This window comes from Varanus komodoensis, unplaced genomic scaffold (genome assembly GCF_004798865.1).
Source record: "Varanus komodoensis strain SLA01 unplaced genomic scaffold, ASM479886v1 scaffold87, whole genome shotgun sequence".
In the NCBI taxonomy this organism is placed as follows: Eukaryota; Metazoa; Chordata; class Lepidosauria; order Squamata; family Varanidae; genus Varanus; species Varanus komodoensis.
Genome location: NW_025336565.1, coordinates 2,179,041 through 2,192,899, shown reverse-complemented (window position 1 = coordinate 2,192,899; position 13,859 = coordinate 2,179,041). Strand labels below are relative to the sequence as shown.

Below are 13,859 nucleotides of genomic sequence, written 5' to 3'. Positions count from 1 at the left end.
CGGTGCCGTCCGGCGCGCAGGGCAGTCGCGCTGGAGCCGCGGCGGGCCGGGACTCGCCCCGGGGCCTGCGGGGGCCGCCCGCGCCGCCCGCCCTGCCTGCTGCCCGCGCCCCCTCGGGAGCTCCAGCTTCCAGCGGGCAGGGGCTGGTTTGCTGGGCGGCCGGCGGACGTCGGAAGAGCGCGCAGCCGCCCCGCCCCGCGGGCGCCTCCCCGTGCGCGCGGACCGGACCGGACCGGCCCGCCCCGTGCCCGCGCCCGCCCCTGCCCCACGCCTCTGCCCTCCCTCCCCGCCAGGTACTCGAACGCCTTCATCTTCCACCTGATCTACAAGGCGTCTGCCGGCGGCCACCGGCAGGCCGCCGCCCCCGCCGCGCAGCCCCTCCCCGCCAGCGGGACCCCCGAGCCGCCGGAAGCAGCGCGCAGCCGGCGCAAGGAGAAAAAGCAGACCCGCGCGGCCGGGCGCCGGCGCAAGTGAGCGTGAATAAACCGCTGTGCCCCGCTCGTGCGTCCTGCGCGTTTCCTTCCCGCCTGGCCTGCGCGGCCCCGGGAGGGGCCCTGCCCTGCCCTTGCAATGCCGTGGCCCAGCCCAGTAGGGTGAAGCAGAGAAGCCTCTGGGCATGTGCAGAGAGCACACCCTCCCCCTCCAGCCCATGCACATCAGAGGTGAGGCACGCGGGGCCACTGGCCAGTGCGGCTTCCGGGGGGGACAAAGCCAACCTCCAGCAGGGCAGGAGCCCCCACAGCCCCTGCCCCCACCCGTGGGAGCTCCCCACAGCACTCCCCACAGAGACGAGCCGCTCGCACCTTTCCCCACAGCTTTTCCCCACAGGCCGCGAGGCCTGCCAGGAGCAGCCGGAGGCCAGAGTGACCGCCCGGCAGTGTCCCGGGAGGCCCTCCACCCCACGCCACCCACCAACCGCCACCCCCAGGGGCCCAGCGGACGCAGCCCACGGGCCTGGGATCAGCGACACCGGAGGAGCCCTGGCCCCACGGGCGGGCAGGCGGGCCTGGCTGAGCCCTCGCAGGAACCGGGTCGGCCCGTGGGGCAGCAGCCAGGGCAGTCCTGGGGTGGGCAGCGGGGCAGGGGCAACAGGCCCCCCCCCCCGGACTCCGTGTGCACCAGCTGCGGGGCCTCCAGGCGTCCTGAGTGCAGGAAGGCGGGTGTCCCCTCTGCCCGGGGTCCGTGGGCCAGCTCCGGGCAGCACCAAGCTGCAGGCCAGCAGGACGGCGAGCACCGGGCGAGGGCCTAGGGACCGGGGGCGCTGGCATGCCCGGGGGGAGGAGCAGGGCTGCGACCACCTTGGGGGGCTGCTCACGGAGATGATGCGAGACCCTCCCCGAGGATGCCGGCCAGGGGCTTGGCGCTAGGAAGGCCTGGCGGCTCAGCAGTGCCGGGTGGGGGAGCCGTCGGAGGCCCCCCAAGCGTTGCATCAGCGGGGAGCGCTGGACCAGGGGACCCCGGAGAGCCTGCCCAGTCTGTGGGTCCAGGACGAGCAGCTGCGATGCCGTCGGTGGGAGGCGGCCAGTCCTGGGGCCAGATCGCCCGGCCAGACCCGTGCCCAGCAGCCCCCGGGGAAGGCCACGTGGGGCAGCAGGGGGTGGAGTGGGGAGCGGCGGGGAGCGGACCTGGCAGGGTGACTCAGGCCGTTGTGCCTTTTCCCCCCAACCAGGGGCCACCTTGGGGCGAGGGTGACCCTGGAGCAGCCGTTCCGCAGCCGGGCCCCTTTCCCTGGGCGGGGAGGGAGCAGGTGCCCCGTGCCTCCCTCCGCGGAAGAGCCACAGGACGTGAGGGGAGGGCTCTTGGGATCGGGGCCTGTCCCTGGAGCAGCGTGGCCGCCCCCTTCCCCCGGAGCAAACCACACGGAGAGGGCCAGCAGCTCCTCTGCCCCATGTCCCTCTGCCCCCCCACGCATGCGCAGCGCACGGACAGGCGGCCTCCCCTACCACCACGACTGCCCCCCTCTCAGCAGGCCGGGAAGCGGCAGCTCCAGAGCAGGAGGGCGTGTGTTCCCGGGAAGGCTGGCAGAGATGAGCCCCTGAGCAGAGGGGACAAAGCAGGCACTGCTGCGCGTGACCCCAAGCACCTGACACGGAGCGTGGCACCGTGGCCAACGCAGGGAGGTGACGGCTGCCCCATCTCCTGCCACGGGACCGTCATCAGGTGGCCCCCGCAGAGGCGGAGAGGCACGCTCGGCCCCAAGGGGAGGCAGGCCAGCGAGGGGCATCCGGAGCCGGCCAGGAAGGAGCTCCCCGGAAGCGGGCGGCCGTCCCGCCCTGCCCCGTGGCCTTTCCCTGGTGCTGGGAGCCTTCCCTCCGCAGGCCACCAGCCGTGGGCCTGCCTCACGTGGCGGAGAAGGGTGGGAGGAGGCTGGCATGGCGGGGGGGGGGGAGTGCCGCATCTCTCCAGCCCTTTGCCCGGCTTATCTCTGAGCAAACAGGCTGCCTGCACCACCGCGCCAGCCAGTCCCTCGCCACCCCGGCTGCGCCGCCGCCGCCATGTGCACGGGCAAGTGCTCGCGGCTGGTGGGCCTGACCCTGGTGACCGCGGCGCTGGCCTGCATGGTGGCCAACGTCCTCCTGATGTTCCCCAACGGGGAGGCGACGTGGGTGCCAGACAAAATCACCCTGCAGGTGTGGCTGATGGCCGGCCTCATCGGGGGCGGCCTGATGGTGAGTGGCGCGCCGTGCCGTGCCCTGGGGCCGTGGCCGCGGGGCAGCCGGGGACGCAGCCCGGCAGGGGCGTCTCCTGCTGTGGCGGAGGGGCAGGGGGTTCGGTGGCACGTGTCTGCCCCGGGCACGGTGCCACCGGGAGGGGCCTGCGGGAGGAACCCCCTCGGAGCCGGCTGGGGGCCTGGGAAGGGCTCCCGCACAGGCCGGCTGGCAGGGCGCTGTGGCAGGTGGCCGTGGCTCTTCCCTGCTGCACAAGCGGCTTGGCTCGCTCCTCTGAGCCGCAGGGTGTGCGGGCTGTGGCCCCGCTGAGCCCCCTCCTGGCCCGCGGCCCTGGGAGGCGCCCGTCGGGCCTGCCAGGAGCCCCTGCCCCGCGCGCCAGGCGAGTGGGCTGGGCGAGGCGTTCCTGAGCAGGGGGCTCCGAGGGGCTGGTCGGTGGCTCGAGGCTCTCGGCGGGCAGTGGCCTCTGCCCGGGGAGGAAGGTCGCTCGCCGCGGGCACCGGGGCGCCCCCTCCGGCTCTGCCCGGCCCGTCCTCGCCAGCCGCCCCGGAAGGACGTGGCCCCTCCCGCCGCGCCTCCCCGCGGACTTTGAGCCGCCGCGCCCGCCGCCTGTGCCGGGCGGCGCGGGGCAGCGGTGGGGGGAGGCGGACACCGGGGCGGGAAGGGAGGCGCTTCCCGGGCGCTCCAGAGCAGCCCTCCCCGGCGGGCCCAGCCCCCGGGGAGGAGGGGGCTGCGAAGGCCGGCGCGCCCCGAGGGGCTGCGGGGCGCCTCCTTCCCGAGGCCGGCCGAGGCGCACCGGCCGGGCGAGGGCCGGGCGGCGCCCCTTCCCGTCGGGCCGGCCCGGCCCGCTCGCCCGGCGCTCACCGCCGCTCGGCTTCTCCCGCAGGTCCTCTGCACCGGCTGCTCGGCAGTGCGGGCCGGCGGGAAGGGCTGCTGCGGATACGGATGCTGCGGGAACCGATGCCGGGTACGGACGCGGCGGCGCGGGCGGGGCGGGGGCGCTGCGTGGCCGGCCGGCCGGCCCTCCCTCCCCGCGTTGCAGCGCCCCCACGGGGCGGGGCGGGGCGAGGCGTGGCGGGGCGCGGGGGGTAGCTCGCCTGCGGGAGCGATGCCGGCTCTGCCCTGCTCTGCTGTGCGCCGGGAACAGATTCAGGCTTGGGCTAGGAGGATGCCCGCCGAAATGGCCGGGACGCAAACCGGACCGAGCCGGGCTGACCTGAAGCCCCAGAGAGTTCAGGGACCTCTTCCGAGTTCGAGCGCACCTGGATCCAACAGGCTGGGGCCAAATTCGGACCGTTTTTCGCTTTGTAGGTCTTTGCTTAGTTCCTCGCATGTCTTAGTGCCCACCCAGTCTGTGCGCAGCAGACATCAGGGCGGTTTTAAAGCGAACACCGGAGGTTCTGGGGCTCATGCCGTGTCTCTGCCCTGAAGGAGCCCCCACCACAGTCCAGGCTTCCCATTTCTTCTGAAACGCTTTCTGCGCATGTTCAGAGGCTGTGCCTTGGCCGGCGTCATGCAGCACAGCTCACACGGCCGGCTGCAGTGGCTCGGGGCCCCAGGGTGCAACTTCAACATTCAGAGCGAGTTGGGGGCTTGGGGCCAAGCCCCTGCGAGGGGGCGCCCCCCTCCCGCCTGCATGGCCGTCCGTGGAGCTCGTGCGTCGAGGCCCCTTGCTAAGCCGGCACGGCGTGGGCCTGCGGCCGGAGGGGTGACACATGCGGAAGCGGAGCGGGAGCTCGGATCCCGTGGCCAAGAGCCCCACCCCCCGGCTCTGCAGCGATTCGGCTCCCCTCTCCTCGCCCGCGGTGGGGAGAGCCTCCAGCCCGGGGCTCGCAGGGCAAGGAGTCCCAGCCGCAGGGGGGCGCCAAGGGGCTGGGCGGGGCGCCTCCTCCTCACCCCCCGCCCTGCCCCGCTGCAGATGCTCCGCTCCGTGTGCTGCTCCGCCTTTGGGGGCCTGGGGGCCTTCTACTGCGTGACCGTCTCCTCCACGGCCCTGGCCGACGGGCCCTACTGCCAGATGCTGGACGGCAGCTGGGGGTCGCCCTTCAAGGAGCTCAGGTGAGCCGGACCCTCGTCCGTCCTTGCAGCACGGCTCCTTGCGGCCCAGCCCCCCCCCCCGCATTTCCTGCCCTGCCCACCCCGACTGCGGCCGGGGGAGGGGCCGGCGCCAAGCGGGGCCGGGGAGAGGCCTCCCGCACCCCAGCCCCAGCCCCGCCAGTGACGTGTCTCTTCCCCAGCCACAGCTACCTGCGCAACCAGTCGCTGTGGGACTGGTGCACGGCCCCCCCCAAGATCGCGCTCTGGCACATCGTGCTGTTCTCCATCCTGCTGGGCCTGGGGCTGCTGGAGCTGGTGCTGTGCGGCATCCAGGTGGTGAACGGCCTGCTGGGGACCCTGTGTGGGGACTGCCGCAAGGCGGCCGACCGCGAGGTGAGGGCCGGGAGGGGGTGGCGAGAGCCGGGAGGGCTGGGAGGGCCGGGAGGGGGTGGCTAGAGCCCCCGGGGCGTCTCCACGTGGCCTGCAGAAACCGGCAGGCCTCGTGAGCGTGGAGCCGGGGTGGTGGGCGGAGCAAGCCACCGGTCTGGACCGAAGGCGAGCTGGACTTTCCCACGAAGGGGCTGAGCGGCAGATCCGTGAAACGTGGCGGCCGCTTGTGCCTCCCTCCTGGGCAAAGGTGGCCACCCGACCTCACCGGTTCCCTTCCCCTGCTCTGGCAGCACCTGCCACACGGCCTGCAAACTGCTGTTGGAGCCCCCCCCCCCATGAGCTGTGGTGTTCATGAACCCTCCGTGGCATCCCGGCAGGCTCACGGGAGCCCCACAGGGTGGGCTTCCGCCCCCCTCCGGCTTCCGGGCCGTGCGGGCCGCTCACGCTCGCTCTGGCTTCTCTGTAGGGCGAAGGTCTCTGAAGCTGAGGAGCGACCAGCTGGACCACGTGCCACGCACACACCGAGGAACACTCCCGCCAGGCTCCCCATCCCCGTGGCCAGCGCGCGTGGCCCGCCCAGACGTCGTGGCAGCCACTGACAGCACTGACCCCAAATAAAGACAGACCCTTCGCCCTGCAGCCAAGGCCCCGGAGGCTCCTTTGCGGAAGGGGCTGGGCGGTGGGGCCGGATCCGGGGCTGCCTGCGCGAGGCCCTGCCGCGAGGCAGAGAGGGGCTTGGGCCGGACGGGCGCTCGAGCAGCCAGGCTGAGCGGGGGGCCCCCTCACGGCACTGCTCAGGAGCCCCTCTGCGTCGGGAGCCCCTTTCCCCGCAGGTGGGATGCTCCGAGCGGCCCCCGCGGCGGGCGCTGACCTCCTCGCAGGGGCAGGCCGCGTGCCCCCGGGGTCCGGGGGCTGCCGCGTGGCCGGGGGCTCCGTGCTCTGTGCGGTGCAGGGAGGCCCGGTGAGCCCCGGCCGCCTCGCCCAGCCCCGTCCTGGGAGAAGGGGCCGCACGTGCCGCCAAGGCGAGATGAGCAGGGGCGCGGCAGGAGAGCTCTGCCACGACCGGGCCACGGGCTCCTGCGCAGGGGGGCCTCTCCTGCCCACCTCGCCGCGTCCTCGGAGCGCACCAGTGCGCGTGGCGGGGGCCCCGCGGCCTCGCCCAAGCGCCCCCGACCCAGTCCCTCAGCCAGCAGCCCTGCGCGCACTTGGCGGGCCTGGGAACGGGGCGGGGGGGCATCCTCTTACTGATCACTGACTGATCAAAGCGCGGAAGGCAGTGGCGCTTCCTCCCGAGGGAGGGCCCCCCGAGGGTCTCCATTCGGACGGATGCTCTTCGGCTTACTCATTAATCATCTGGGACCAGAAGTGAGGAATGAAGGGGGACCTGTGCAGCCCCTGCGCTGGGCTGGAGAGCCCCAGCCACGAGGACACAGAGCCGGCCCGGCCCCGGTGCCCAGGTGCCCTCACTCGCCCGCTGCGCCAAGCAGCTTGTGCCGAGCCTGGTGCGCCTCGCTGCAGGGGCCACGAGGGCCACGGTGCTCCTGGCCACTTTCCCGGCAGGGAGTCCACACGGCTGCGGCGCCCACAGGGCCCCGCGTGGCATCTGGCAGCCCTGTGGGAGGGGCCGCCTCACGTGTCCGTGGCTGCGCAGCGTGGCACACGCTGGGGGAAGCGGCATCCTGCTGCCGGCCCGGGACCGGGGCCACGGGCCCTGAGCGAAGCAGATGGGGCGGCTGGAATGGGGGCCCTGGCAGGGGGGACAAGGCATGGGGCCAGAGGGGGCAGAAGACATCTTAGCCGCCCGGGCGCTCAGCAGCGGAAACGACGTGGCCAGGCCGGGCGGGCCCGGGCCGAAGCTGCCTCCAGCCGGGCGGGCGGGCGGCCTTTGCCAGGGGCCTGGGCCCCTGCAGCCGGCGTGGCCCTCGCAGCAGCCGGTCCTGGAGGCGCCTCGGAGGGAGACCCGGGCCCAGGAAGGGGCAGGAAATCAGCAGAGATGAGCGGGGGGCCGGGGGGGGGGCTCAGCTGCAACGTGCACATTTAGCCTAAACCCAGACTCAGGAAAGCAGGAGAGGTGATCACCGCGTTTAATGAGCGCACGCGTGTGGGACGGAACCGGCGCCTCCCAGACCACGTCTGCGGTTTCGTGGCTCCAGAACTGATTTGGTCATAGGCACGGGTTGTCATCCCCAGCCTGGAGTGCTCGGGGGCCTCGTGATGGAGGAGAAAGTGGGAAGTAGCGAAATGCGGCCGCGGTGCGGAAGCGGGTCTTTCCGCCATGCCCGCCACGTGCACCCAGTCCTGCGAAAGGGCTGGGCGTCCCCTCGCCCTGCGTGACTCGTGCAGCAGCTGGTCGTGGAACCGACCGGAGGGGGGCAATCCGGGTTCAGTCTTGGCCGGGCAGCCCGGGACACGGCTGGGCAGACGGGGAGCGGCGATCACGGGCCGTCAGGCTTGAAGTGTCGGGAGCTGCCCCGCATTTCCTTCTGCCCGTCAAAGGCAAGCCTTTGATGGAAACCCGGCCGATTATGGAACGGTGCGACCTCTAAGGTCCTCTGCTAAAGTTGAGGAAGACGCATCTGCCCATGCAAAGAGTGTGATCCCAGTGACTGCCTCCCCCCCATCCGGCCCTGTGTTCCAAGGTCTGACCCCACCCCTGGGCGGGTCAGCCGGAGTCAGGGAACCACGGAAGGGCAGAGCTGGAAGGGGCCAGAAGGCCTCCGGGCCCAGTCCTCTCTCTTGCAGGACACTACCGGATGCTTCCATTAATACAGCCTGAAGTAGGTGCGGTAGCCCATGTGCCTTTACTCTGGCGGCTGGGGAACATGGGCCAAGAGGGCTGTCGTGGCCCTGCCGTGCTCATGGGCTCTTGCAGGCAGACGGTTGGAAGGTGGGACTAGCTGCCCCCTGGTCCAATCCTGCCTCTCGTGTCCTGATGCGCCCGAGAGGAGCCCGGGCTGGTAGCCGGTGCGGCGCCCGGAGGTGCGAGAGCCCCCATCCGCCTGCGCGGGGGGAGGCAGGCCGTCCCTGCGTCTGGCCCGCATCCCGCCACCCAGCTGCCCGGGCCCCCGCGGGCTCCGGCACGGCTCGCTTCTGCGCACGAGGCCGCCTCTGCACGTCCTTCCCCTTTTTCTACGCTGGAACTCCCCAGATGCGCAACCCTCCGGCGTGGGCCATCTCCTGCCCTTCCCGGCACTGCCCCCCCCCCCCCCGACAAAGGCTCCTTTCCCGGCGGACCCGAGTGCGCTCGGCACAGAGCATCCAGGGGGCTGGCCAGTCCCCAGCCAGAGCCAGAGGCAAGGCTAGGCGCCGCCTCCCAGCCCCAGCCTGGGGCGTGTGCTTTGCAAGGCGGAAGCGAGACTCCGTGGAGAAGCTGGCTGCCGAGTCACGTGCGTCCGCCGTGTCCCCTCCGGGCCTTTGGGCCGCCAGCAGGAACGCCTCCAAGGCCGTCTCGGGCACGCCCGCCACCGGCCGTGGCCGCCTTCTGCGGCTCAGGCCGAGCCCCCGTGGCTCCGTGGCGCCTCCCACCCGCTGGGGTGAGGAAGGGGCCTCGGGGCGGCCCTCGCTCTTGCTGGCCTGTACGTGCTCCACGCGCCCAGCCCGGCCCGGCCCGGCCCTGCCCAGTGGCCTCCGGGCCGCTTGTCTGGCGCCGGGCCAAAGGTCTCCCCACGAGTCAATGATTGACCGGCTGCCGCCAGCTGCTCGCGCTGCGTTGCCTCCCCGAAGAGGGGCCCACTGAGCCCCCTCGCCCGGCTGCCCTCCCGAGCAGAGGTCGGCCAAGGGGTGCCGCCCGCCGCTCCAAGGTCTCTGGCTGGCCGGGCCTGTCGGGGCCGGGCCGGGCCGGCGGCGGAGCAGGACGGACCCCCACGGGTCCGGCCACGGCCTTCCTGCACTGCCCGGCCCATGGCGGGGTGCGCCGCTTCGCTCTCCCACCCCGGCCGACGTGGGGCCGGAGCTCTGCGCCGGCAGCTCTTCTGTCGAGCTCTGGAAAAGCGGGGCTGCTTGTGGCTACACGGGGGAGAAGCAAAAGCACTCTGGATATGCTCAGGGGCAGCCTGCCTCCCTGTGGGTCGCACACAGAGGTGGCCTTGCGCCGTGGAACCGGGCTCAGGAGGCAGAGTGTCTCCTGCCCAGTCCGTCTCCAGTGCGTAAGGTGGACCAAAGCATTCTGCACAGGCACAGAGGCACCCTCTTCTCAGCAGGGGCGCTGCGCGTTCCAGATAAGGCCGCACGTGAGAGACGGGTGCTGGGGCCTGAGCCCCCACGCCCAGGCCGTTCCCCACACAAGCCCAGCCTCCTCCCTCCTGATACGCAGCGCTTATCTCCTGCTGCGCACAGCACAGCACCTGGCCAGGCGCGGGGAGGGTCCGGCCAGGAGTGCGGAAGGCCCGGCATGGGGGCGCTCGCTCGGGTCCCCCCGCGGCTCTGGCGCCTGCTGCTCCCGGCCGGCCTCTTCCTCTCGCTGCTCTACTTCTCCAGCCGGCACCTCCGTAAGTCGCGGGTTGGGGGCGGCCCCCCTGCCTGGGCACGCACGGCCCTGGCCTCGCCTGCCTCCCCTGCCCACGGGACCAAAGGGCCTCAGGCTCGCCCGCCTGGCCGGGGCAGGGGGCACAGGGCCCGTGGGAGCCGTGGGCGGGGGGCTGGGCCGGGCCACTCGGGGCCCCGGGCCCTGCCGTGGGTGGCCGGCCCGGGGTGGGCACGGCTGGCGCTCCGGGTGCCCCCGAGAGGGACCCCACCTGCCGCTGGGCATGGATGCGGCTCTTCCCACCGCGCCCGGCCGGTCCGGGGCTTCGGCAGACTTGGGCGCCCACCCTGCCCGCTGAGCTTCCGGCTCGCACGCCGAGACCCCCGCACGTTCCAGCGACATCGCCCTGCCGCCCTCTGTCCAGGCCGGCTTCTAGAGCATGCCTGGGGGTTTGCGAATCCACCCAGGGTGAGCGCGCTTCCCTTGTGGAGGGTGGCGGCAGGATTTGCGACGAGGGCGCACCACACACACGCGCTGTGTGTTTGACCCGACCCTGGGTCGCAGGTTTGAGTGACCCTGAGAAGTCGGGAAGCCCGGCCCAGGTTAAGAGCCCAGATTGGAAGGGCAAACAAACTACCCCGGGCTCGGCCAGCAGGCGGCTTCCCGGTGCCTAGCGTGAAGCTGGCCACACGTGCCAAGGAGTCGGGCTGTTGCGCAGAGACTGGGCCCCCTGGCCCCGTCGGCAAGCCCAGTGGGCCCCACACGCAGCTTCCCTGTGCCGGGCGCTTCGGGACACGGCATTTCCGCACCCGCGAGGCTTTCCCTCAACCTCAGTCAGGAGACTCACGGCACGGGATGGCATGAGCTAAGCATAGCGCGAGGCGTGACCTCGTCAGGCTAATTGTAACACCCAGCGGAAGCTCATTAACGGGTCCGGTGAGGGGGGATCCCAGGCCAAGCACAGGTGGGTGGAGGGCCTTTGGCCATCTCTCCGGGGTTTGGCAAACAGCGCCTGGCGAGCTGAGCGAGAGGCGGCTCGAGGGCAGTGCTTTGGCTTGGGCCAAGCAAGGCTGGCTGCTTTCCGAGGCTGGAGACCCAGGCGCCGAGTCCCCCGGCTCCGGGTCAGTGCAAGGGCTCCTGCAGCCCTCCGCCCCTCTGTGGGGGGCAGCAACATCGCCGTGCTGGAAGCAGGCAGGCGCCACCGGCCGACCCACCTGCAGGGAGCCGGGCTGGGGAGGGGAGCGTGGGGCTGCAGCAGGCCAAGCAGGCGTCCCGGCTCCCTCTGGGTGTGGATGCCGTGCCATCCGGCATCTGGGGGGCTGCCTGGGCCGCCCATTTGCCCCCCGCGCTCTACACCCCACATGCCCGGCTCCACATGTCTGACCTGCCCCCTCTCCCTCTGCTGAAGCAGATCTCCCGCTCTCCACGTGCCTCTGGGGCAGCCGTCCCTGCCACTGGTCTGCGGAGAGGCTGGCCAGCACGGAGGATCCGGAGGAGGTGAGTCCCTGAGCGGGGCTGCAACGAGGCCCTGCGCCCCTCTGGAGCGCCAGACCGAAGCACGGAGTCTGACATGGCTGGGCTGTGCTCTGGGGAGAGGTGCGGATCTTGCCCCCGCTGCAGCGTGAGAGCTGGGGCAGCCCAAGGGCTGGGGGGCAGTGCTCGGGTGCCCGCTCCCACCTGGCAGTGAAGCCCCCTTGCTCTCCGCTCAGCCCGTCCGGCCCCTTTCCGTAGTTCTGTGAGTACCACAAGAGCGCGGCACCTCAGGCCCAGGCCAATTCCAGCCCCTGGGGCCCGGAGACGGCCATGGCCCCTTCCCCGGCCTCCGCCCTCGCCCGACCAGCAGCTCCTCGGTGCCGCCTCACCGCGAGCGGCTTCGCCCCTTGCAAGCGACGCCGAGCCCACGGTGACCCCTTCTTGTACTCTGCTCACAGCCCACTCCTGCATGTGCCCTCGCAAAGACCCCCGAGGCATCCCTCCAGCCGGTCCCCAGCCCACAGGCCTGGGGCCAGGAGTTCCGCATCGAGCGCCTGCTGAACGCTTTCTCCGCCAGCATCACGCCCAGCGGGCAAATCCTCCTCCGGGAGTACCTCCGCGGCTGGGGAGAGCTGATCAGGTGAGCAAGGAGCCGGCCCCTGCCGCGGGACGTGCCGCAGAGCGGGGTGCCAGGGAGACGTGTGGCCCGGCGGAGGCGAGGCGGTGCGCCGCTGGGCGGCGGGCCCTCCCGTGGCGAGCCTCTGGGCGACACAGGGGAGCCCCCACTCCCCCCCGGAGCCGCCCGTCCCCCAGCGGAGACCCAGCTGCTGCCGGCCTCCCCCGAGGATGGCGCCCGTCCGTGGGCCCGGCAGCCCGAGCCGCCCACTCCCGGGGGGGGAAGGGCCCCGTGCCGGCGGGAGGCCGTTCCTGCAGCACATCGGTCTCTGCTCCCCACAGGTTCATGGACTCCCTGGGCGCAGCCTTCGGCCCCATCGCCCAGGAGACCCGCTCCAAGGTGGCCACCATGCAGCTGCACCTCGGCGGGCGGCACGGCGCCCACTACCGCACCGTGCAGGCCATGGCGGCCTTCGAGCTGGCCCGGGGGCTGGTGGGCTTCCGCTCGCTGCCGCCCACCCAGCCGCCCTCGGGCTGCCGGACGCTGCTGCGCCTGCACCGCGCCCTGAAGTGGCTGGAGCGCTTCCTGCACCGGCTGGGCAGCAGCGAGGCGGGCGGGCCGCCGCCGTCGCAGCTGTGCGCCGAGGCCTACCGCGAGGCGCTGGCCCCGCACCACAGCTGGTGGGTGCGGCGGGTGGCGGCGCTGGCCTTCCTGGCCATGCCCCCCCGCCGGGAGCTCCTCCGCGTCCTCACGGCCCGGGAGGAGGAGCGCGAGGCGCGCGCCGCGCTCCGGGCCGCCGTCCGCAGCATCGCCCGCGTGCACGCCGCCACGCAGGCCGAGTTCGCCGCGCACCGGATGCTGGAGCTGCCCTGAGGCCGCCGCGCCGGCCCCCGGGAGCCACGGGCCGCCCGCCGAGACTGGAGCCGGCGCCTCGACGGGCCCCGCCGCGCCCACGTGTCAGGCCGCGCGGAGCGGCGAATTAAAGCCTGCGGCCCGCGCCGCCCCGTGGCCCTTGTCGAGTGGTTCCTGCGCGCCGGGGAGCGGAGGCCCGTCCCGCCCGCGGCCGCGGGGGGCAGCCGCGCGCCCCCAGCCCGCCCCGCTGCAGGGCGAGGGTGCGAGGCGCCCCGCTGCCCAGGGGGGGGCTCGGGGGTCGCGCGCCCGAGCGCCGGGGCTGCGGGCGGGAAGGCGAGCGCCGAGAGGGGGCGGGGCTGCTGCCGCGGCACGTGCGCCCGCCGGCGGAGTCTGGGGCCGGCGCTCCCCGGCAGACGAGGGACCCGGGAGCGCCCCCGCAGACGAGGCCAGCGCCGCTCTACCCTTTGCGAGGTCTGCGGGCCGCGGAGTCGGGCGATGGCGCGAGCCGTGGAAACCTGCGGGCGGGGCGAGGAGCGGGCCAAAGAGATAGAAAGATGCAGAGCGATGGGCTCCTCATCCGCTGGGCTACTCTGAGCCCCGTCGGGAGTCCGCGGGGCGGGGGTCGGGGCGCTGGGCCGCGGGGCTCTGTTAGCAGGCGAGGGCGGAGCCGGTAGACTCGCCTCCCGGGAGTGAAGCCGAGCGGCCCTGCGGTGGCACGGGGGGCACGGGGCACGCACGGGCCCCCGCGGCGGATTCCGTCCCCGCCAGGCCAGAGGTGCTGCTCCGGGACGGCAGCCCCGCACCGCGCGGGAACCCGACGCCGCCTGCCGCTTCCCCGCACGCGCGAGGACGGCGCCCCTGGCGGCGCCGATGGCCAGTCGCTCGCGGCCGGCCTTCCTCGCAGGGTTGCTGTGCGAGGAGGCGCAGGGCGGAGGAGACTCGCTCGAGCCGCTTCGGCTTCGCGGGAAAAGACGCGGCGAACGGGCCCGGAGCGACGCCGCGGCGGCTGCGTTCCCCCTTTGCACGGCACGCCCGATGCGCGCCGCCCGCACGAGCCCGGGACCGTCGGGCGGGGCGGGGCTGCGCGGCACGTGATCCCGTTCCGGCCGAGCCGCGCGCCGTGGCGCGGCGCTTTTGCGACAGTGTCGTGCTGCATGCAAGATGGCGGCGGCGGTGGCGGCGGCAATGGGGCCGAGCGCGGGGCTGTCGGGAGCCTGTCCGGACTGGACCCACCAGGCGGAGACCACCGGGGTGAGGCGCGGCGCGGGCGGCGCCCCAGCCGCCTGCTCCTGCTCTGCCCGCGCCTCGGGCACCGGCTGCCGGCGCGCCCGCCCCGAGGAGCCCGCATGACTCGCGCCTGCCG

The 13,859-nt window shown here is 73.4% G+C and overlaps 4 protein-coding genes across 4 annotated transcripts in view; all 4 read left to right on the top strand.

Annotated features, from left to right (window-relative positions):
- The window catches only part of ZMYND15 (zinc finger MYND-type containing 15), a 6,528-nt gene extending 6,054 nt beyond the window's left edge, over positions 1-474 (top strand). The window contains exon 13 of the mRNA XM_044417151.1: positions 294-474. Coding sequence (XP_044273086.1) covers positions 294-474 — 181 coding nt within the window. The remainder of the gene's footprint in view (positions 1-293) is intronic.
- Positions 475-2,450: 1,976 nt separating this feature from the next.
- Positions 2,451-5,668, top strand: TM4SF5 (transmembrane 4 L six family member 5). The gene is made up of 5 exons (XM_044417218.1): positions 2,451-2,669; positions 3,553-3,633; positions 4,585-4,724; positions 4,904-5,096; positions 5,560-5,668. Exons 1-5 carry the CDS (start codon positions 2,496-2,498, stop codon positions 5,572-5,574), a joined length of 603 nt encoding a protein of 200 aa, XP_044273153.1. The 5' UTR covers positions 2,451-2,495; the 3' UTR covers positions 5,575-5,668.
- A 3,794-nt stretch (positions 5,669-9,462) lies between these two features.
- Positions 9,463-12,517, top strand: GLTPD2 (glycolipid transfer protein domain containing 2). Its single transcript, XM_044417246.1, has 4 exons — positions 9,463-9,580; positions 10,967-11,052; positions 11,487-11,668; positions 11,986-12,517. The coding sequence occupies exons 1-4, from the start codon at positions 9,484-9,486 to the stop codon at positions 12,515-12,517; spliced, it is 897 nt and encodes a 298-aa protein (XP_044273181.1). The 5' UTR covers positions 9,463-9,483.
- A 1,140-nt stretch (positions 12,518-13,657) lies between these two features.
- Positions 13,658-13,859, top strand: part of PLD2 (phospholipase D2) — a 15,286-nt gene continuing 15,084 nt past the window's right edge. Inside the window, exon 1 of the mRNA XM_044417150.1 lies at positions 13,658-13,747. Within this exon, the coding sequence (XP_044273085.1) occupies positions 13,658-13,747 (90 nt within the window). The remainder of the gene's footprint in view (positions 13,748-13,859) is intronic.

Excerpts from the sequence above, each read along its gene's own strand:
- TM4SF5 (XM_044417218.1), top strand. The coding sequence starts at position 2,496 with ATGTGCACGGGCAAGTGCTCGCGGCTGGTGGGCCTGACCCTGGTGACC. Across the intron at positions 2,670-3,552 it reads TCATCGGGGGCGGCCTGATG|GTCCTCTGCACCGGCTGCTC; the intron begins GTGAGTGGCGCG and ends CTTCTCCCGCAG. Across the intron at positions 3,634-4,584 it reads GCTGCGGGAACCGATGCCGG|ATGCTCCGCTCCGTGTGCTG; the intron begins GTACGGACGCGG and ends GCCCCGCTGCAG.
- GLTPD2 (XM_044417246.1), top strand. The coding sequence starts at position 9,484 with ATGGGGGCGCTCGCTCGGGTCCCCCCGCGGCTCTGGCGCCTGCTGCTC. Across the intron at positions 9,581-10,966 it reads CTTCTCCAGCCGGCACCTCC|ATCTCCCGCTCTCCACGTGC; the intron begins GTAAGTCGCGGG and ends CTGCTGAAGCAG. Across the intron at positions 11,053-11,486 it reads GCACGGAGGATCCGGAGGAG|CCCACTCCTGCATGTGCCCT; the intron begins GTGAGTCCCTGA and ends CTCTGCTCACAG.